Here is a 24973-nt window from a genome sequence, read left to right on the forward strand (position 1 = left end):
AATAAATACTTACGACAACAATAAAAATACTAATACTAATTACTCAATTAATCACAAAATTAATAATAATCATAATAAAAATTAGGAAAAGTTGACATTTGCTACCAGCAAAAGAACCGTGTGTCATTGCTACCTGTTTAATTTTTTATTTTATTTTGCTACCACCCAAATCCCTAAAATATATATTTCACTACCAAATGACTTATGACATTATTGTTTCCGTTAGTCGGTTTAGCCACCGTTCAACCACCTTGCAACACCCCTCCACCTCACTGCCACCCCTCCCCTCTGCCGGTGCGACCCTACCCCCCTCCCTTTCCCCCACCTACGCAACCAACCCCCCTCCCTTTTCCATTCTTGCTACCCTGACCCCCACCCCGAATCGGAAACCACCCCCTTTTCCTTCCCCCACCGGAAATCGGCCCCCCTTCCTGTTCCCCCCATCGAAATCGACCCCCCTCCCCTTCCTCTACCCTTTCGGCCATCCCTAATCCTAAACCACCAGCCCTAAACCATCTAAACGAATTTTAGGGTTTAGCTTATGGTAGTTTTGGGGTGGTGGTTTAGGGTTAGGGATGGCTGAAAAGGGTAGGGGAAGGGGAGGGGGGTCGATCAATGGAGAAAACGGGGAGGGGGGCCGATTCCGGAGGGGGAGGGGAAAAAAGGTGGTTTCCGATTTGGGGTGAGGGTCGGGGCAGCAAGAAGGGGAAAAGGGAGGGGAGGTTGGCTACGTAGGGTGGAGGAAAGGGAGGGGGTGGGTTTGCGCCGGCGCCGGCTGAAGCTTTGGACGCCGGCCGCCGACAAGGGGGAGGGGTAGCGGTGAGGTGGAGGGGTGGCTGGGTTACTTTTTTTTAAAAAAAAAATTTAATAAACTTAACGAATTCCGTTAAGTGGTAGTGAAATTTTAATTATGTGATTTTAGGTGGTAGCAAAATAAAATAAAAAATTAAACATGTAGCAAATATGACACAAGGTTCTTTCTCTGGTAGTAAATGTCAATTTTTCCTAAAAATTATAATAAAAATACAAAGATTACAATAATAAGTTTGATTAATTAATCAATTTAAAAAAAACAAAAATACATCCGCCTAAAAAAATTAAGATCCACCTACCACTTAAAATTTCCGGATCTTCCTAGGTGGATCCGGAAATTTTAAGTGGATCCACCTAGGTGGATCCTAATTTTTTAGGCGGATATTTATTTCAAATTTTTTTTTAAAAAAAAAAGTACGACGACTTATATAATCCTCCGATGAAGCCTCCAGTGTCCGAACGTTGTCGTTGTCCATTGTCCTAAACCCGTCGCTAATGCTTAATAAGTGTTTTTTTAAAAAAAAAAACTCGGACTTTTTGTGGGGGGTCGGGGTGTGGTGGTGTGGGGAATTTTTTTTACCACGTGATAGTAAGTGGAGGGCTCAGGAATGATATTATACCATTATATACTACAACTTACACAAAGGACAATATCGTCCTTCCATGTCAAAAAGGGAGCGATGCCTTGTACAATGAGAGCGTTGTTTAGCAGTCTAGTTTGACTTAACATCAAAATACAAGCACACAGAGCATAAATGGATGATATTACTTGAGTGACTAGTGACCACCACCTATTGAAGATTCAAACACCCTCTCTTGTTTTACTTTCAAGGTTTTATCACCTATTCCTTGGCTTTTCATTTTATATATTTTGAATATGTGCTTGATTGTGGTTTTAAGGAACCTGGGAAGATTTTTCTTGAATTTTTTGCTCTAAATCTATAAGTTCCCATTGAAGCATGTCCTTTCTAAACAATACTTTACTCTACTCTACTCCCTTTTTCCTAAATTGTGCTTTTTGTAAATGGTGGTTTTTATAAATTGGTTTAATCATCTACCCACATTTTTTTTTGTTTTTTCATGTTATTCACAAATTTTGAAAAATTATGTTAATTTAGGTTGCATTTTCATTTATGCCAAAAAAATTATTATAAAGACTACATTTTTATTTTTTGATTTTATTAATTTTAGACCAAAATTGAATAATATGACAAGTTCTAGTAGAGACGAGGGGTCACAAGTTCACAGCAGGTAGTTAATTATTATACGATTTTATTTGCTCAATCCTGATCTTATGTCATCTAAAAATCCCACTCTTGATTATAATATCTTTCTCCAAGATTTTCGTCAAATTATCAAACACCCTAACAGATCAGAGAAGCCTTCAATATCACTCAACTTCCTTTAGAATTAGGATGTCATGATCAAATTCTTCCAAATATTAACAATAAGGGTGATCCGGAATCGGATGATAAGCATGAACTTAAGAGAAAAGATAGAGCAACTCGAATTTAAAATACTTGAGAAAGAGGAAGAGGGTTTAGAGCAAGAAATAGGGTCGACAATCAAGAGTACTTTCGTAAATAAATTGTGGTTTCGATGAGATTGGGCGATGATTCAATTTTGTTTTTATATTTGTATATTTATTTATACATTAACAAATTAGATGTTTATTTAAAGTGCAATAATTGTATTATTTAATACGGTTTGTTCACCAAATATTCTCAAGGGCAAGGGCATTTGGTGAAAAAAACGTATTTAATATAAGAATAATAATATGCAAATTTTAATTAATGTATCAATACACATAAGTATATAAATGAACTATATGTGAAATATAGTTTTTATGTAGTTACATGTAATTTATTATTTTATAAATGATTTCACGTAATTTGTTAATGTATAAATAATTATATGAATTAACCATATGTGCAATATAATAATATTAATGAAAGACTAGAGAGTTAACACTTTATAAAATTAAGGTGTTATCTTCCTATTATTGGACTTTCTCTCTTTTTATTTCTCTTTGGTGACAAAGTCGACCAATACTCATATTATCAACATTCTTACAGTAATTATTTGTTTGTGCATATTATCTTTCAATTATATATACTTTTTTTTATTTGATTTATTTTTAGTTTTAATTTTTGTCTTTTGCCTTGTTATAGCTAGCCAGCTTTTATGATTATGTTTTATGCTTTTTGTGTTTTTGTAAGATTGTATTCAATCGTAAATTTTACGACATCAAAGCTATTTTACTTACCTTTTTTTGTCCCAAACACTACTACAAAAATCTAAGGAATCATTTATAAAGAACCACATAACTCACTTATCCGGTTTCTTAGATAAAGAAACCAATAATATGAGAAGTGTGGGTTCTTAGATTAAATATAAGAAACCACTCACTAACTATGTATGATTTTTTTTTTTTTTTATCTATAATGACTATTCCTAATTAAAAGATGAAAATAAAAGATACCATAATTATATGTAATATGGTTTCTTATATTAACTTTTTATTTTTTAAAAAAAAATAAAGAAATCAAATTGCACATGTTGCCCACGTTTAACCTAGGCCACAACTTCTACCCCTTTGTTTTCCATCTAAAATACTTAAATGCAAACTCCCAAAACATAAAAAATAAAAATCGTATTTTTACAGTAGTCTCAATCCATTGAAAACCCATTAGTGTTGCCGCCATAAAAATCGCGCGCTTTTCCACCACCACGAATTCCGATCAGCAGCCAATCTCAACCAGCCATTGCTACTTATTCATCTCCATTTTCTAATTTTGTTCGATTTTTGTGGGTTTTATTGGAGAATTTCTGTGTATTAACCCTAAAAGTCGTCCATCGACACCGCTCAGAAACACCACTTAGCCACCACCTTCACTGCCGCTCTTCCACCCAGCCCATATCTATTCGTCAAGTGTACGGATTCAACTTGTGTTAGGTGATGAGTCATCTTCTTTATTTATTTTTTTAGTTTTAATTATACAAATAAATTATGAAATTGAATTTCGTATACAAAATTGAATTTCGTATACAAAATTGAATTTCGTATATAATTGTGTTGTTAATTTTCTTGTAAAATTATATAATTATATATGATTAATGTTTGTATGTGTGCTAGATTATGAAGTCTAACTAGTATGCATCAATTACCTAAGTTGTCCAAGTTATATTGAAGTTTTCCTCTTGTGTGGGTAGGTTATAAAGGTTTAGATTATAATCTCATAAATGATAATATACCCATTCAAAAAAAATCACTTAAAAGAACACATTATTAAAGTAAATAAAATAAACAAGTTGTGAGTATAAGAAGAATGAAGCAGAACAAAAATAGTGCAACTTTGTTTATTGATGTTGCTCTACTTTATAACTCATAAATGGGAAGATTGCAATTACTTTTAAAAACATAATTTGTATATTGAAATTAAAGGATCGATGCAGTTAGTTTTCTAGAGTAGTTAATAAGAGTGCCCTGTAAAGTGTTAATAATTGGCTATTCCTCTAAGTTACTTCTAATTGCTTGCATATTTTCAAATATATTTATATGTATTTTTATTTTATATTATTTTATCTTGATTACATTAATTCGTAGAAATGGATCGAAGTTGGATATTAAATTCAAAACCGGGTGACCCACGATATGAAGCTGGAATAAGGGATTTCATTAATTTTGTTGTTCAGAATGCTGGAAATCGTTCTAAGTTACCATGCCCTTGTTTCAAATGCCATAATTTTTTGTATAGATCAATAAATGAAATTCTTGGTCATTTGTCTAAGAATTCCTTTGATAGAACATATACTCATTGGACGTGGCATGGAGAGAGTTTGGAGGAAAATCCTACTAGTGATTTAAGAAATAATGTTAATGAAGGGTTAAATTTTGATGAGGGTGATAGGTTAGGGGACATGATACGTGCAGCTCAAAATAAGTTTGATGACAATCCTGCCACATTTGAAGGGTTGTTAAAAGATTCAGAATTACCCTTATACCCAGGTTGCAATAAGTACACAAAATTATCGGCTGTACTTAGATTATATAATTTGAAGGCTGGCCATGGATTAACTGATAAGAGTTTTACTGCAGTACTTGAATTAGTTAAAGACATGCTTCCGGATGAGAATGTCTTGCCAAGTGGTACCTGTCAGGCTAAAAAAATATTGACTACGATGGGCTTGCCCTACGAGAAAATCCATGCTTGCCCTAATGATTGCATACTATATCGAAATGAGCATGAATCCTTAAAGAATTGCCCGGTGTGTAATGCCTCACGATATAAGAAGAAAGAAGGCATCCCAGCCAAGATATTGTGGTATTTTCCTATGATTCCACAATTCAGACGTCTTTTTCCGAATGCAGAAGATGCTAAGAGATTAACATGGCATTGCAATGGTCGAAAGAAAGATGGGTTACTTAGACACCCAGCTGACTCCCCACAGTGGAAGTTTATCGATGGAAAATTTCCAGAATTTCGTAAAGAAAAGCAAAACTTACGCCTTGCATTGTCTACCGATGGTATGAATCCTTTTGGCTCCCTTAGTAGCATGCATAGTACATGGCCAGTAATTTTGGTTACTTATAACCTACCTCCTTCATTAATTATGAAAAGGAAGTACATGATGCTTTCTTTGCTAATTTCGGGGCCAAAGCAACTGGGAAATGATATTGATGTGTACTTGGATCCCCTCATTGATGATTTGAAGTTGTTATGGGATAAAGGTGTAGAAGTATTTGATGCACATCGAAATGAAATGTTTAACCTGAAAGCTATGTTGTTTTGCACCATACAAGATTATCCTGCATACGGTAATCTTTCGGGGTATACAGTAAAGGGGGAAACACCTTGTCCCATATGTGAGGATAATTTGAAGGGAACATGGCTATCAGCATCTAAAAAGATGGTCTACCCAAAAAATTGAAAATGGTTACCTACTGATCATCCATACCGCAAAAAGAGAAAAGCTTTTGATGGTGAACAAGAATTGGAAAGAAGGCCGACAGTATTAAGTGGCATGGAGGTGTTTGAAAAGGTTAAAGACATTCATATTACTTTTGGGAAGAAGCATAAATCTACACTTGCTAAGAAGGGATATAAGAAATGTTCTGAATTTTGGCGCTTGCCTTATTGGAAATTCTTATTTGTGAGGCATTGCTTAGATGTGATGCATATTAAGAAAAATGTTTGTGATAGCTTGATTGGAACACTTTTGGATGTCCGTAAGAAGACCAAAGATGGTGTTAATGCCAGAAATGACTTGAAAGAAATGGGGATTAGAAGTGAACTTCATGTTGTCGACCGAAATTCTAAAACGTATCTTCCTCCCGCAGCTTATACACTTTCACGGAACGAGAAAAAATTGTTTTGTGAGTGTTTAGCTTCAATGAAAGTGCCAGAGGGTTTTTCTTCTAATTTCAGCAACCTTGTTTCGATGGAGAATCTGAAACTTATAGGGCTAAAGTCTCATGATTGCCATGTTTTGATGCAATATTTGTTACCCATTGCTATTCAATCAATTTTACCAAAAAATGTTCGAAATGCCATTATTCGATTGTGTTCTTTTTTCAATGTCATGTATGAAAAAGTCATCAACCCTAAGGACTTAGATGATTGGGAAAATGAAATTGCAATCATTATTTGTCAATTAGAGATGTTCTTCCCCCCTTCGTTTTTTGATATTATGGTTCATTTGCCAATTCACTTAGTAAGAGAGATAAGGTATTGTGGGCCATCTTATTTGAGAGCGCAATGGGCATTTGAACGGCAAATGAAAACATATAAGGGATATGTTAAGAATTTTTGTCGACCTGAAGCTTGTATTGCTGAAAGACTATTTTATGAAGATGTTGTTGAACATTGTAGTCAATACCTTGAAGATGCGAAGGTAATCGGGCTTCCTCGGTCTCGACATAGCGGAAGAATGGAAGGAAAAGGGATCATAGGTCGCAAAGAAGTTGATTTGACTTTTGAAGATTAGAATAAAGCTCATACATACATTTTGTTTAATGAGGAAGAAGTTACACCATATGTTGAGAAACACTTAGCTTACCTAGCTGCAAAGAATCGTAAGGCTAATAAAAAAATCACTACATAGTGAAAATAATAGATCTTTTAGTACTTGGTTGAAAGATCAAGTAATTATAGATCTTCAGAACTCAACACATTCTGTTTCTGATCGGGTTAGGACTTTAGCTCGAGGACCCAACTTTAGAGCATCTTTTTACTCTGGATACGTTTATAATGGTTGTACATTTTACACTAAAGACCAGGATGATATTAGTACTATGCAGAATAGTGGAGTAGCTGTTGAATCTGAAGCTATGCATTTTGCTAGTGCTAAAGATAATTGTCCAGCCTATGGTAAAATGTGGTATTATGGAGTCATTCACCAAATTATTGAGTTGCATTATACAGATTTTACAATACCAATTCTTGGGTGCAAATGGGTCGATAACAACAATGGAGTTGAATATGAAGATATAGGGTTTACTTTGGTTAATTTTGACAAACTTGGTCACGAAGACGATCCTTATATATTACTTAGTCAAGCGAGACAAGTGTTTTACATAGCAGATGCAGTTGCTAAGAAAAAGGCAGCAGTTATAAAGCCGAGGCCTCGTCATGATATTGATGACAGTGATGATTTTAATGATAATGATACGGAGCTGCAGGAATTCCCTACCGCCAAGGTGGTACAAGTTGATGATGTCAGTGAAGACTTTTGTGAGAATTCTTCAGCTTATGTACGCGAAGATCATGACGAAGGCATAGAAGTCGATGGAAATTATAAGGAGGGTACTTCTAGAAAGCGTCGTCGTAATTATTGACAGTAAATCACATCCTTTTTGTAAGCAAATTACATAGTTTTTTTTTATTAGCTAATAGTTTGTATGAAGGGATCAAATGTGCTGTGAATGACCTATGATATTTCCTTTAATAAAATTATGCTGTCCTATAAATTTTTGCTTGATTATATACATATTTTTAAGAATTTCTTTCTTTTATCCTCATGTCACTTTTAAAATAACAACACTTGAAAAGTCTTATATATTATTTTACATCTTTACAGGATCATGACTAAAAGAGTACATGCTATACGTGAAGAGACTAATGAACATGAAGACGATTCTGATGCAGAGCGAGATAAGCGTGAGGATGAGAGGGGACGCACTGTACTTGTTGCAGTAGGAAAGGCGATTCAAAATGGAACCAAAATTCCTTTAGAGTGGGATCCAATTACCAAAATACCATGCGGGGATCATAAAGATACCTTTTCCACCTATGTTGGTGTAATTGCTCGAGAGCGAATATGTATCAGCTATAAAACGTGGAAAGAAGTTCCTAAAGAAACTCAAGAGGGAGTCTTTGACTTAATTAAGGTAAATATCTATATATTTACCTAATTATTTCTTTTATTAAAAACTTAGTTATAATTTGTGTTCAACAATGATGATAAATTTGTAAATGATGCAGAAAGGTTTTATAGTTTTAGAAGAGCGTAAAGCATGGATCATGAGGCAAGCAGATAATAGATGGAGAGCATTCAAGACAAGACTAAGAAAAAAATGGATGTACCATAAACAATCTGGAAGGTTAAGGAGTGGGGCACCTAGTTGGAAATATCCTTGGATAACACAAACAATTTGGGACAGATTTGTTACATGGAGTACTTATGATGACTTCAAGGTATTTGTTTGTTGCCTTTTTTTTATTATTTTTATACAATCTATTTATATACAAGAAAAAGACGTGTGCATATTTTAACCATGAGCCATTATCATCCATTATCATCAAAAGGTTCTGAGTGAAAATGGTCAAAAACGGTCAAAGCATAAGACATCAAGCTATCGAGGTGGCCGGCTTGGGTATCAATGTTACAGAGACGAGATAGTAAGTTTCAATATACATTTTTTTTTCAATTGGTAAAGGTTGTGTGATACTTAGTTAGGCTAAAGAATTTTTTAATGTCATAACATTATTTGTTTTACTGTCAGGCTAAGGAATTTTTGAGAAAAGGGATCCATGTCGATGAGGTACCTCGACATGAAACCTGGTTGAGAGCTCATGCACATGTGAAAGATGGAATATACACTTTTAATAATCCAATAGATGAAGTTACAGCAAATGCAATTGTAAGTGTTGTATTGATTATTTGATAATTAGTCGGCTCTAAACTAGTCAGTTCTTAACTGGTTGGCTTTGTTAATGTCAGAATGAATTGAAAGGTCAGGCTGAAAGAGATGAAGTGGTTTTTCACAGTCGTCATGATGATATTTTGGCAAGAGCACTAAAAAAGGCAGAGCGTGGTGGACATGTCAGAGGTGTTGGGTCTGGAATCACAAACAAGAAATACTTTGGGTACAGCAAACCTACACCACCTAGTCATATGCATGCACAACTCACATCTATGTAGTCGCATATAGCGATGATTCAAAACCAGCAAAATGTCTTTATGTCTTGTATGATATCAATCCTAAACCCTGAGCAATTGAATCAAATGAATCAATTACAAACTACTATAGGTGGAGGTGGGTTTCTTGGCATTCCCAATAACCACCCCTATTGGTAACTTTGGTGGTATCAACTACCAATCACATATAATGAAAGTTGGTAGTCAGAGTACTGCCCAAGGTACTAGTTTGGCTAATTTGGGGCAGACAAATAGTTTCTTTACCCAATTACTATCAGGTGATATTAATGGTCAGGTTAGACAAGTTATTTCAAGTCTTGAATTACCTTCATTTGAACATGAAAAACAAGAAAAGGAGTCACAACAAGCTGACCCTTATCATGTGTCTTGGCCCACTGAAGACAATGTCCCTTACAATGAACAACTAGATCAATCTCGACAACACGAGAACTCTGCTATTTCTTGGTCTGAAATAGACAATAATTTGCGTATTAGTGACCTTCCTGAGGTATTGTTGTTACTATTATTTCCACCTCTTTTCGTCAAGTTGCAATTACATAAATCTGTGTTAGTCTTTATTTAACATCGATGACCTATTTCAAAGACCAAACTGACTTCCCCATGCACTTACATTTAATGTTATGTTTTCTTAATCCAATGCTTTGTATACATACCCCTTTTTATAATCAATCTCTTCAAATAGGCACTATCTTAATATGTAATTCTGTAAACCATTTTTGTAAATGTACATTTTTGTAAATGTATATAACTTTTATATGCCCGCTTTTTTATTCTTTGACTAAGTGTATGCCTTATTTACCTAAATGACAAGGGTATGCATGATTGTTGCTTGGCCATTGAAGATAACAAAGAAATCAAGATTGTGGCCACTGGAAAAGTGCATATACCAGGGATGTATGGATTTTGCGATTATAATTTTGTTTCTCCGTTATCCCCAACAGTAGAAGAGGAGGTTCGCTCTGACTACTTGTGTAACATTTTTGGGTGCAATGGAGGCAAGAATATCAATCAACTAATTTTTGCACCGTTTTATGAAAAGTAGGTGATTTACCTATGTTTTTATCATTCAAGAGCAAGTTTTTTAAATTAATTGCTAATATTTCCTACTGTTGTTTGTATGGAATCATATGAAAATAAATGAACATACTATTGAAATTAGGTCATTAGTAGTGGGATTATAAGTATTTAGTACTATAAATGAAATTCTTGATACGTCTAAGGAATAATTTTTTTTTACCCCTTGGCTAATAAGAAATGTCATTGCATAGTTGTCTTAATTCATGTTTTTTTTATTTACTTTACTAATTAATGGTGTGCAGTTTTCATTGGACTTTAGCTGCGATAAGTCCGTGGAAAGGTACAGTGTTTTGGCTTGATTCATCAGGATAGGATGACATTAGTAAATTTGCACAAAAGACCATAGCAGTGTATGTACATTTTATTATCTATTTTAGTTGTATTTTTATTTTATAACATTATCATTCTATGCCTAATATATTTATGATTGGATAGGGGACTTACCAAATTTAGCGTAATTCATCGGAAGGATATCAAGAAACTAAAGAAGAATCCTGGAATTGCTTGGATTACCCCACAGGTATGTAATTAAGCACTTGTTGCTGATTGTGAATACCTTAAACTATGTGTTCAAAAGTGAATCTTAATTAATCACTATGAGTGGTGAAGCAGGGAAATAAGTTAGAACCTAGGATTTTTATCTTCTTGCTGTAGTGATACATTACATATCCTATCTAAACTGTATTAGCTTTTTTAATTTGCCATATTCTGATCAAGCTAGCACTCAATCTATGAGTAAAAAAAACGTAGTACACACCCAAACAATGAAAAATATGTAAACTTAGGACCTTGTTGTATGATTAACATCGTTTACGTACAATAATGAACAATCACATTTAACTTATTTGTATATTTATTTTTTTCAGTATTGTAGTGTCCTCATCAACCTATAGGATCCAAAGTATGTGGATATTATGTATGTCATTACATGCTAGAGACTATTGAAAGTAGAGGACAAGTAGTTCCACCAAAGGTAAATCCTTTCATACATTGAAAGCAACACTCTTAATTTACGTTTTGCATGTATAAAATCTAATCCTTTTTTTTGTAGTATTTTCCTCGAGTTCCTACCACTTATTCTGAAGAAATGATTGATGAGATACGAGACACTTGGGTTACTTATGTTTTGAAGCAAAAACAAGTCAACAATTACAAGTCTGGAGAAAATGGATCTTGATCACTATTATCTTTGTTTTTTAATTTGTGATTGAGAAAACCTGATTATTTTGTTGCTTGAAATAACATTTAGTACGTACAATGTGTTTTTTAGTGGATAGTTTTGGTGGTTTGAATGTTTGAAGTTAGGTACTTATTAGATAAATAATGTTGTTCGTTTGGATGAATTGTAAAGCCACTACTGTGTTTTTGTATTAAATGATTATATAATGCTTATTATTATGCCTACAGTAAACTTTTGATGTATATACATTTCATAGAAAATAAAGCATGCGTGGCGGGTTTATTTTATAATGAAGATATTTAATATTATTAATATTTATATATATATATATATTATATATTATTTGGAAAAATATTCTTAAAAAAAGGGAACAAAGAAACCATACATCTAATATAAAAGGTTTCCAACAACGACCTGATAATAAGAAATAAGAAACCAAATTAGTGAGAAATATGGTATCTTATCTCTTGATGTTAGACACCATAAATCTTAAAAATATGGTTTCTTATCATTTAATATTCACGAATCAGAAGCTCATTTTAGAAACCATATCTCTTAAAAGTATGGTTTCTTACCTCAATCTAACTAACCACACAAAAATTATGGTTTCTTATGCTAAGAGACCACTGAGATATAAACCATACATTTATTGGTCTCTTTGGCATATTTAGAATGGTTTCTTTGCCCTTTTTTGTAGTAGTGAAAATTTCTTTATTTTTATAGATCAGGCCAAAGTAATAAAGAGGGATATGAGTGTAAGAAGCCAACAAGGGAAAAAAAAGTGCAAACAAAGGGAATTGATCCCTTGACCTTCCAAATCTATGCAACATGTAACTAACCAACTTTAAAACTTACATAATTGTACAAGGTTTTTTTTATTTATATAATATCAAAAATCTGGACATTGGGGGGGCCAAGGCCTGGGTAGGCCCCTTGGATCCGCTTATGATTGTACTCATTGTAGTAAGTTTCTAATGCCTAATTTTGCGGAATATAAAACAATTTAAGTTAGGAACTTAAATAATACAAAACAGATTTTACAAAGAAACCTTCGAGGGCCCAACTTGAAGTATAACCTCGAACCTTCTCGGAATTTGCACACCAAATCTTCACTATAATAGGGCAACACCTAGTTACAATCTATTACACACAGACTTTTCTCACAAGTTCCTCTAGTGGACACTTGCTACCTGATAGAAACTTATCCTACCCAACCTAAGTCCCACACTTAGGTTCACTCACAATGTGCCTACACTTCGCTTCACAGTAGAACCTTACTCACTGTGCATTCACAACTACCACAAGAATTTTAGAGAATTAAACTCATAGCTACAATCGAATTTTAGAGAATTCAAACTCATCACACCCCAATACCTAAAACACTCAACCTTGGCCTTTTTTCCATAACAAGATCGCGTTGAATAACTCTAAATACATATCTATGAATAAAGAGATAAAACTAAGATGTTGGACACTTGAGATCTGTCTGGAACTGTAATCTCCCACAATTTTGTGAAATTTATAATTATATTTTATTGTAATTATTCGAATATTTTTTTATAAATATGTATTTGTATAAATTATTATAATATAATTTAAGTAGTGATTTTTGCATATTTTATTAATTAGAATTACTTAAATGAGAAATTTTATTTTACTAATCTATTTGACTAATTATTCTTATCTCCTAAAACTCACTAATTTGAGCCCAAGTAAAATTTCTAGTCCTATTAATTAGGATTAGGAAAACCCATTATCAACATAAAAGCCCTTAACCCATTCTCTTAAATCTCCACAAAACCCTCAAACTCTTTCCCTCTGATTTCACGTAGTACACACCAATCCTACTATTGCCTCTTGCTTTCCTTGTTTTCACGAACATCAACCAGGGAAAAAAAACGTTGACCACCACTTGCTGCCGACGCGGCGACGCAGTTGCCGCACCGCCGCCCAAGCCACCGTCAACCAGCGCTGCACAACCGCCAGTTTGCTTCTTCTCCTCTTTTCCCCTCCTTCTTCCTCTTTGTTTAAAGTATTTCAAGCCTTATTCTTTATTAGATTTTGGTTTTAAATTATTGTTATTATGAGTTAATTGTGTTTATTTAATACAAAAGATTTCAAATTTATAATTTTTTATTATGTTTAATTTATTGAATGAATTTTCAGATTTGTATAATTGAGAAAAGGGTTTTAAACTTGATTTTTCATGGTTTTAGGGCTTAAAACGTGTTAATCAAGTTACTTGATTATATTATGTTTAAATTATATTAAAGTTCAATTATTTTGATTAAAAATAAATTTTCAGATTTCCTAAAGTTATAATTTTGGGTTTTACTCTTGTGGTAATTTCACATTTTTATGATTCTAATTTCTACAAATAATTGTTAGGGCTATTTTGTGAGTATGAAGCATTGAATTTTGAAGATTAGTTTTAAGAATAAATTTTCAGATTTTTATAAAGTTTTAAACTTGCTGTAATTTCATGTATAAAGGTGTATTTTATGGTTTTTATGAAGGAAATCTAAAGATATATATGTAAGCTTTTGGTTTTAATTAAAGGAAAGGTTTTTAAGTGTTGTTTAATTGGATTATGAAGGTTTTAAAGTAAGTTAGTATTGCTGTAAATTTTTTTGCTTGGGTATTGATTGAGATCTTATTGTTTGGTTTAGGAGAGGATTTAATCAAAGGCGATTTTTAGTTGGTAAAGTGGCATACCAATTCGTTTACTCAAGGTACGTACAAGTTACGAAACCTTGTCTTTAGAAGCATGTTTAGGGATGTATCGAGAACTTAGTATCATGTATAGAGAAGACAAGCTCAATTGTTTGGTTATACATTGCGATTTCCGTATGTTGTGTATTAATTTACCTTGTATGTATTGTTTAATCGTTAATTTGCAAGATGCGCTTAGAGGCAAAGGTATGTGATTATGAGGATTATTTTAATACTCGTTCATGTTTATTAAAATGGAATGAGTAAAGGAAGAATTAAAGTCTTAAAAGACGAGGTTAAGGTTAGGGGTGCTTTATGCACTTAAGGTGTTTATACACCGAGGTAGTTAAAAGATTCAATAATAAATATTGCTTGTCACTAATAAATCAAGAATTGAATTGGAAACTTGGATTGCTTGGATGATTTGACATTTAATTGATTGTATTGTGTTGCATACGAGTCATCACCAAGTCTAAACTTGTAAATCATGTAATGTGCAAGATGGATGAGCCATAAAACTCTGGATTGGTGCACATCTAGAGTAATGACAATCAGGGGTTGGGGTACACGGGGTATTAGCCGTGCACTTTTCTAGAGGTCTTCTGATCTACGAGTCTCTTGTTTCAAATACTTTTTAAAAACTATAAGGAGTTAGATGAGATCTCATACTAGTTATGGCTACGGAGTCGCGCCCGTTGCCATTGGATGTTTATTAATGTTTCTGAAAGGAGACATGGGCTTTTTCTTTTATTGATGTTCCAAATTGGAGCATGGGAGGACAACTTTGTCTATTGCTTAATCCAATGATTATAATGAAATTAATAAATTGTCATTAAATAGTCAAGTCTTTGAAGGATTTATGTCTTCGTCGTGTGCAGTTACTAGATATATCAATGGATCAAATTATGGGGATAATTAAGTTCGTTCTTTTGGGTCGTCATTATCTGTTGCTAGACGTGATCAATGATCTTTGGGCTAGTCAAATAGTCTAAAGCCCAATAGAATGGATCCTATAAGGTCACACAAAAGGGTGCTGGATTGAACAACAGAAAGAAGCCCATTATTGGGCCTCATGGAGTGACCGGCCATGTGGGATTAAAGGGAGAGTATTGTGGGCTTGGTTGGGACTCTAATTATACATATGATGTATAAATAGAAGCCTTGCCTAGGGTTTGATATACAACACTTAACTAGTCAATTGAGAATTGACTAGTAAGCAACTAAACCCTTTGCCTCTCGCAATCTCTCTTCTCACTCCCTTCCTCACGTCCGTACAACCATACGGCCTCACCGTGCTAGGTGATGCACGGTGGTGGTGTGGTGGTGTTTGTGGTTGGTCTTCTCCTCCCCTCTCCGTAGAAGGTGGTTCGAAGTGTTCGTGCCCAACTACCTAACAGTAGTGGAGATTCAATCCTATCCCGTGGACTAAGTAGAGGAGCAACGCTTGGGGCTCTGTATCTCCCTGATTTGCCTATTGAATTGCTACGTGGAATTCACGCTTCAAAGGTATGATTATGTGTCTTGTGTGTTATGCATGTGTTCTTGGGATTAGATACTTTTATGAATATGATTCATGATTTTCCGCTGCGTAGTACCTATAAACTCCTACAGTGGTATCAGTTAGCCTCTTGCACGAACACGCTTGATCATATTAATACGATTAATTTGAAGTCCATGTTAATTTTATAATCAATTAAGAGGGAGAAATAATTTAATTATGGTTCAATTGTTATATTTAATGTGATTAAACTTTTGGAATTGATAAAATGCGATTTAATGATGCTCAAAATAGCCATGAAGAGGACCGAATTAAGCCCTAAAGTTTTGAAATTTTCGAACCCCAAACCCTAATATTTTCGGATTTTCGAAAATTAAAGGCTAAAATATGATTTTGTGCTTGATTTTTGATTTAATTCGATTTATTTTTATGATTCATAATTTTAATCGGATTGATTTATGCATAAAAATGTTTTATGTATGATCAATGGTTTAATTTTAAAAGTTAGAATTAAATTGGGATTAATTTTATGATGAACCCAAATTTTAAAGTTGAATATGATTTAATTTTAATTTTATGGACTGATTTAATTTAATTTCGATAAGTGTTATTTTAATTAAATTAAAACACAAAAAAAAAATTTAATTTAGGCCGGCAGCCGCGGCTGGGTGGTGCAGCCACGTCGGCTGCCGACCAAGGTGGTCAGTCCAGAGGGAGGGGAGGGGTTTGCGGAGGTCCGGGGTGGCTATGACAGCAACGTGCAAGTGTTGCACAGCTGCTGCCACGGTTGCAGCTGGGCTGCTGCTGCTGCCCTGCGCGGCAGTGGCTGCTGCAAAGCAGCCAGCCACCGTGGCTAGCCTTGGCTGGCCACGCACGGTGGCCTGCAGCCCCAGTAGCAAGCTACTGCCACGCTGCTGCCCTTGCGGCACTGGCTGCTGTAAAAGGCAGCCAGCCACCGTGGCTAGCTTCGGCAAGCCAACCACGGTGGCCGGTGTGGTGGCTTGCGGTTTTTCAAAATAAAAAAAAACAAAAAATCTGTTTTTGGAAAATATTTCATGATAATTACAAATTATTTTGGGATAAAATAAAATATTTTGAAAGATAAGATCGGTTTTATTTTAGATAAAATCTTTTGTTTTAGGATAAAATCAAATATTCAAAAGTTGTTATATTTGATATTATCCACATTCAAAGTTGTTAAATTGATAATTATCCATAATTAAAGTGGTTAATTTTGGATAAGATTGACTAGGATATTCTGAGCATATTCCAAAAGGATAATAATTGATTTAAATAATGTGATTATCCCATAATTAGATTAGGATATAATTGATCTTAAAATTATTTGATTGGCTAGTAATTAGGATAGAATCTCCTAAATTTGTTAGGATAATTATGGAAGATTAAATATGATTTATCTTTCCATATTAAAATAAGATTTGATTCTATCTCATGCCTAAATTAGAATATATGATATTTTATGATTGGTCATGAATAATATATGATATTATCTAATTATGATTTAAAATATATGATATTTTAGAAAATGCGTTGCCTTAATTATGAACATTCGATGTTGTAGTTTAGACAAGCATGTTGAGTGATTTATTATATGACACTTTTATAATATATGATATTATGTGCTATATATAGACTAGTATGGCCAATAGATTCTAAAATACGATCTGCGCATCGTTTGTATTTTTGTAATCTAAATACGGTCTGCGTACCGTTAAGTATTTTTTGTAACTTTTATTTAAAGTAAATAGATTCGTTATTTAAAATAGTGTTAGTCCAAAGAAGCCCATGAAGTGAAGGCCCAAAGGAGCAAGGTGGATGGAGATCCATGATGATTCAAGTGGGAGTTTTTCATTTCTAGTTTTCTTAGGACTAAGGGGCCATACTATGTCATGTTTTATTGCATTAGTAGATTATGCAGGTTAGATTTCATTTATGTTGATTGATGACGCGCTAGAGTTCACTAAATAATCACAACATAATGAATCTAGGTCCCAGTAATATTGAGGTAGCTTTTCCAATCAAAAACCCGACGAAAACCTTGATCTTTTATGATGGGTCATGCCAAAGCTGGGTGTCATATTATATCTTGGGGAAGTGGGGGTAAAACAAATTTTACAATTTTGATTGGTTATACTCAACAAGGTTACCTAATACGTTTAGAACCTTGAAGCTAAGGGTAATAATTAAATATGTGATGATTAATTATTCAACCAAGAATTACAAGAGTTGTAATCAGTAAAGAGTTTACTCACCTTGAAAATGTAATGGTGGATGGTGAGCCAAAGTTCAGTCAACTATTGCACAAATAAAGGGTATTGGAATCATTTTATTCAATTGGGATCATTTAATTATTGAATAAAGCGTTTTAAAGTTACCTAATTAATTCTTTATGGTACTTTAAAATTTAATTAAACATAAGGAAAATTTGTTAATTACTACCTCAAAAAAAGGGTCTTTGTGAATTACTACCCGCAAAAAAAAAAGTTTTTAATTACTACCCTAAAACTGATTAATTGTATAGATTCCTACCCTTTTCCCTAATCAGCCCCTAATTAGGTAATTTAATCTACTAATGATATCATTATCCGGCTAATTTATAATTAGTTACTTTTAAGGCATGATTAATTAATTAAACCCTAACACCACCTCTATACCACCACTAAACCACCTCTGACAGCCCCCTTACCTATCCCCACCATCTCCGGCAGCCTACCCTCGCTCCGGCATCCACCCCACCTCTAAACCACCCATTGCACCACCTCTAAACCCCCCAACAATCCCTCCAACCCTCGAAAAAATCCCTCCTCCCACCCACTAGCCACCCTAGCCCCCTTCCCCTTGCTAGAGAACTCTATTAAGCCCTCCCTAAGCCTCCTCCACCCCCTTCCCCCCTTTAATCACCACCCTAATGTTCCAAAATTAAAACCCTAAAGCCCTAAAATTGAAACCCTAGGGTTGTGATTAGGGGGGAAGGGGATATAGGAAGATTAGGGTTGGTTGAGCAAGGATTTCCGACGAGGGGTAGGGGGTCAGGGCCGCCACGGGTAGGGGATGGGGATATCGTAAAAGGGGGTGGGAATTGTGTCTTGGGGAAGCAGAATCGAGGTGGTAATCGTGGTGGGGGGAACAAGAATAGGGTGGATCTTGTGGTGGGGGAAAGGGAGGGTAGGTTTCGTGGTGGGGGATTGAGTGCGGGGAGTGGGTTTCATGGTGGAGGAGCTATCGGATGTGTTAAAGGGCCAAAGGGGGGCCGCCGGAGGTGGTGCAATGGTGGTGCTACGGTTTACCTAATTAATTAAGGTTTAAGAGCTACTAATTAGTAATTAGATGAATAATAATATCATTAAGAGCTTAAGTATGCTGATTAATAAAAAAGGTAGTAGTTGCTAAAATTAATCAGTTTTAGGGTAGTAATTAACAACTTTTTTTTTTTGCGGGTAGTAATTCACAAAGACCCCTTTTTTGAGGTAGTAATTAACAAATTTTCCTAAACATAATTATTAAACTTTGCCTTATTTTGACATAGATGGGTAGCTGTAATCACAATGACAACAACATTTACAATTTGCGACCATTCCTTGAGAAGGATAGGTTGACAGGAGAAAACTTTTCCACTTGGGAAAGAATGCTAAGACTCGTTCTGAAATCTGAAGGTAGAGAGGATGTCATTGACACCCCATTGCCAGGACCTCTGCCAGAAAATGCAACTGCGGCAGAAGTCAAAAAGCACAAGGAAGCTCATGATAAAGCTGTGCCTATCACTTGCTTGATGACTGCTACCATGGAACCTAGTCTTCAAAAGCGTTTTGAGGATCAGGATGCGTACACAATCATGCAAGAACTCAAAGCTTTGTTTAAAAAACAAGCTAGAGTTGAAAGGTACGAGCTCCATCGTGAGATTCTGAATTGTAGGATGGAGAAGGGTGCCACAGTTCATGATCATGTTTCAAAATGATCGGCCTTATTCAAAATATGGAGAAACTGGGGCACCCATACAGTGATGAGATGGCAACAGACATCATTCTCCACTCACTTCCAGAAAGTTTTAACCAGTTTATCATGAACTTTAACATGACTGCCACTGCAAAGACTATGAATCAATTGCATGCAATGCTCGTTAGTGCTGAAAAGCAAATCCCTAAGGACCCTAAGAAAGAGGTTCTTATGATCCAAAAGGGAAAGGGGTTCAAGAAGAAGGGGCAAAAGGCTAGTGCCAAGAGCAAGGGCAAGCAAGTTGCCAAGGCTCCTGAGAAGCCTAAGGCGAATCCAAAACCCAAGGCTGCAAGTGAAAGTGAATGCTTTTACTGCAAGAAGAAGGGGCATTGGAAGCGCAATTGCCAGAAATACCTTGACTTCCTCAAGAAGAAAGGAGCATCAGCCTCAGGTATTGTGTTATAAACATTTTAACTTTCACTTGGGTATATGATACCAAGTTGCAGTGCTTAACATTATCAATGTTGGCAGGAACTGCAAACAAGTGAGGCTAGCATGGAAATGGAGCTTGAAGGTGCACTAGAAGTGTTCGAGTGGCCAGAGATAGCTTCATAGTTTTAATTTCTGATTAGTTTATCATGACATTAGAACGATTTCCAATTTTTGATGAGACAACATTTCAATTTTGTTTCAATACTGATTGGTTTTTCTTGGCATGGACAAATGTTGATCCATGACTAAGGTAATAAATTGTTTTCATTTATGCTAGACATGAGTTATTTTGTTTTATGACATTGATATAAGTAGATCACAAGAGCAAAATTAGATGATTCAAAGTAAACTTACTTATAACAAAGTAAGGTTAGGTCACATAACCAATATGCACATCCAAAGTAACAATTGGATGGACTCTTATTCTAATTTGATTATGAATCATTTGAGAATTAAAAGTCATGCTTGATAAGGTAAGATGACCAAGTCGCCTTTTAGTTGAAAGGGTGAAGGAGCTAATGACCTTTTGGAACTCATACATATGATGTGTGTGGACCAATAAGTTCAAGAATTAGCAAGAGATTTGACTATTTCAATTGCTTTTACTAACGATTTAAGTAAATATATCGATAATTACTTAATGAAGTAAAAGGTTGGAGTTATTGAAATGTTCAAGTATTTCAAAAATGAAATGTAAAATCAATTTGAGATAAACAATTTAACACCACAATATGATTGTTGTGATAAATATTTAACTCAAAATCAATGATCATCTAAAGGGAATTGTTGAATGAGTTCACAATCCAGGAACATTACAATTAAAATATATGTTAAAAGAAGGAATCAAAATTTGCTTGCCATGGTTCGATCCCAGCTTAGCTTTAATGATTTACAATATCGTTTTGAGGATATGCATCACAACAACAATTGCGAATATACTAAACAAAAAACTTAACCAAAGCAGTTGAAAAGATGTCATAAGAGTTATGATTTGGAAATGTTCCAAAAGTTATCTTTTCAAACAGGATTAAGGGTTATGGAATCAATGTAAAATGTTTACCAAGCTGACATAATAGACCCTAAATCAACATAAATAGTTCTTCGTGGGATTTCCCATGGAAACTAAAAGGTATTATTCCTACAATCGCGTAGATAACAAAATGTTTGTTGCTCGCGATAGTGTCTATATAGAAAGAAGTCTCTTCCTACAAAGCCAAGTGGGAGTAAAGCTAGATCTCGATGAGATTCGAGACGAGCAACAAATGGATGTGGATAACACTACATCAGAGACGAAGGCATATGAAATCAGCTCATCTGATAAACCATATGTCGAAGCAAGCTAATTCAACTAGCAAGGCTTCTATCGTCCCACATGAATGATAAGCTTCAAAGAGTTGAAGAGAATAATTCTATTGTTGCTCATACCAATTGTAGGTTACTTAGGATCGAAACAAAGAGTTTGTTGAAATTCTAGTAAAAGGTGGATTCTAAATATAATTTTTCCTATTGGAATGGTTGGAACCCACACCTACAAACAAGCTTTGGACAAGTGCCAACTCAAGAAGTGGCTTAATGCCAAGAAATCCAGTATGGACTCCATGTCTGTAAAGATGTGTTAGTTCATGATAGTCTTACAAATAGGGTCAAACCTATTAGTTATATAAGCCTATTCGGATTCTTCTAGTGATTGCTAAAGTTTTAGCAATGGAGATCAAAATCACCTTCTTGAAATGTTCTTGATGGAGGACATGTATATGATACAACCCTAAGAATTTTGAAATCCAGAAATCCTAGAAAGTTTTGCAAACTTCAGAGATTCATTTAATGGATTGAAGTAAGCATGAAAGAGTTGGAACATTCGTTTTGATTAGGCAATCAAACAGTTTGATTTCCTTGAAAAAAACGAAAAGGATTCTTGTAGAGACAAGAAGTTTAGTGGGAGCAATTGGTCTTCTTAGTCTTGTATGTAGATGACATACAATTCATATGAAATGACATATCAATGCTTGAGTCAATCAAGTAATGGTTAAGTAGTTGTTTCTATATGATGGACTTAGGAGATGTTGAGTACATATTGGGAATCATGATCCACGAAGTGAATCTTGAAAAATGGTTGGACAACATCGAGAGACTTATGTTGATAAGGATCTTGACAAGTTCATGAAGCAAGACTCTAAGAGAGGATGTCTTCCCATGTTTCATGGTATTATTACACTCAGTAAAACTCAGTGCTTTCAAAGCTAGTAGAGTTGAGTTGTATGTATAGTGTGCCCCATGCTTATGCAAAAGGGTCCATGATACGTACCATGATATGTACATAGTAAGATGTTACATATGACTTGTGCATATGTAACAGATTTCAAGTAAGTTCAGAACAAGCATACTGAAAGTTGCCTAGAGCAAATCCTTGAGTACTTGAGAAGGACTAAAGGAATGTTTCTAGTTTATGGTGTTAAAGGTAAACCAGTTGTCAAAAGGTTATACGGATGCAAGTTTTCAAACAGACAAGAAAGGTTCTAGATGTTGATCTAGATAAGATGATTCTAGATGTTGATCTAGATGCATATTTGTGTCTGGATGGAGAAGAACAGTAAGCTTGAAGAGTTCAAAGCAGAGTACTGTCGCATACTCAATATCAAAATATGTGTATTTAACTACAGTAAGAGTAGTTAAGGAGGAGTATGGATCAAATTGTCTTGTGACTAAAAGGACGCCTTTGTCAAAACAAAGGAGCCAGGGTCACATTACAAAATCCAAACGAATAGATATGAGATATCACCTCAGTTATAAGATTAATGACAAGCGGGATGTTGTGATCTGCAAAGTTTTATTATGAGTGAGAAATCACTAAACCCCTTCCATAGACTAAGATATGAGAGTCATATCAAAGACTTGGATTGAAGCAAGTTATGTAATTTAAGTTGTGTATATTTTGAGAAAACATATTACATAAGAAATGCATCAATTTGCAGAATTATGTTTAAAACAGAAATTATTATTATTTCTCTTATTTAATTATGGTTTTGGAAATTAAATAAAATGTCCAAAATAATTATGAATTGATGGGCTCAACAGGTTGATGACCTGGTGAATGAAACCCCAAAGGTGAACAAAATTCATATATTATTTAAGTTCCTAGTTCGAAATCATTAAAGTGGACATAAATGATTTCAATAAATGGACTAGCATGTAAGATTGATTGGATAGCGCAGTTTCATGGGCTATAGGGGCATAGTGATGCTCGATCAATCACTTGGATATGCATGAATGATGCATGATCGAACTATTGACCTACTTTGAAGTTCAAGTATAGAGCTTCCGGATATATTAGTGGATTCCTTTGACATGAGTGGAACATTGATTTCATTCAATGGATGTTATGACTGTGGTACACTCAAACGTCTGCCCGTAACTGGAGATTATAAAGTGTGTTTCCCGGTTATTTCAAAAGTTGAGTGGGAGCTTTGGTTGCCACAAGATTGGATTGAGTCTGCCTATTAAATTAGGAAATGTGTCATGGCCGCTTGAAGCGGGAGAATTCAGAAAATACGTGGCCGCGTTCAAGTGCATTACTCAGTAATCATTTGGTTTTGTAATTCTAACTCAGATTTCAAGAAACGATTTGTAGATTAATATGATCTCGACATGTGATGCAATCATATTATCAAATCGACACATATTGACTTAAGGAATTTGAATATTGCACACTTGTCTCAAACAAGTGGGAGATTGAAGGATTTATGTATTCGTCATGTGCAATTACTAGATATATCAATGGATCAAATTATGGAGATAATTAAGTTCGTTCTTTTGGGTCGTCATTATCTGTTGCTAGACGTGATCAATGATCTTTGGGCTAGTCAAATAGTCTAAAGCCCAATAGAATGGATCCTATAAGGTCACACAAAAGGGTGCTGGATTGAATAACAGAAAGAAGCCCATTATTGGGCCTCATGGAGTGACCGGCCATGTGGGATTAAAGGGAGAGTATTGTGGGCTTGGTTGGGACTTTAATTATACATATGATGTATAAATAGAAGCCTTGCCTAGGGTTTGATATACAACACTTAACCAGTCAATTGAGAATTGACTAGTAAGCAACTAAACCCTTTGCCTCTCGCAATCTCTCTTCTCACTCCCTTCCTCACGTCCGTACAACCGTACGGCCTCACCGTGCTAGGTGGTGCACGGTGGTGGTGTGGTGGTGTTTGTGGTTGGTCTTCTCCTCCCCTCTCCGTAGAAGGTGGTTCGAAGTGTTCGTGCCCAACTACCTAGCAGTAGTGGAGGTTCAATCCTATCCCGTGGACTAAGTAGAGGAGCAACGCTTGGGGCTCTGTTATCTCCCTGATTTGCCTATTGAATTGCTACGTGGAATTCACGCTTCAATTAAAGGTATGATTATGTGTCTTGTGTGTTATGCATGTGTTCTTGGGATTAGGTACTTTTATGAATATGATTCATGATTTTCCGCTGCGTAGTACCTATAAACTCCTACAGTCTTAGTAATGTTTGAGTCGTTAATTAAATTGTGTGTCATGAATGATTGTTATTAGCATGCTAGGAATGCTTTCTTTTTATATTCAGTAGCTTGTATGTACTCAGGGTTGCTGATTGCGTGATTTTGTGTGCTTTTCTTTGGCCATGGCCTTCGCTTTTCAATGACCCTGTAATGATCCAATATTTAACTTGTAATATTGAGGAGCAGATTAACCACAGGTTTATACATGTTCAGAACTTGCATCAAGGTGGTGGGATTTTGAGTGGAGAGTTGATTATCATTTACAATTTATGATATTTCTTACAAT

General features: G+C 34.9%; 2 protein-coding genes across 2 annotated transcripts; both read left to right on the forward strand.

Moving 5' to 3' along the window:
- The first annotated feature begins 4422 nt into the window (after positions 1-4422).
- LOC145594406 (uncharacterized) lies at positions 4423-5745 on the forward strand. Its single transcript, XM_081650719.1, has one exon. It carries the CDS (start codon positions 4423-4425, stop codon positions 5743-5745), a length of 1323 nt encoding a protein of 440 aa, XP_081506845.1.
- A 93-nt stretch (positions 5746-5838) lies between these two features.
- LOC145594408 (uncharacterized) lies at positions 5839-7651 on the forward strand. Its single transcript, XM_081650720.1, has 2 exons — positions 5839-6708; positions 7094-7651. Exons 1-2 carry the CDS (start codon positions 5839-5841, stop codon positions 7649-7651), a joined length of 1428 nt encoding a protein of 475 aa, XP_081506846.1.
- Positions 7652-24973: the final 17322 nt, after the last annotated feature.

The sequence above is a fragment of the Chenopodium album genome, chromosome 19 (assembly GCF_948465745.1).
Source record: "Chenopodium album chromosome 19, dcCheAlbu1.1, whole genome shotgun sequence".
Lineage (NCBI taxonomy): Eukaryota > Viridiplantae > Streptophyta > Magnoliopsida > Caryophyllales > Amaranthaceae > Chenopodium > Chenopodium album.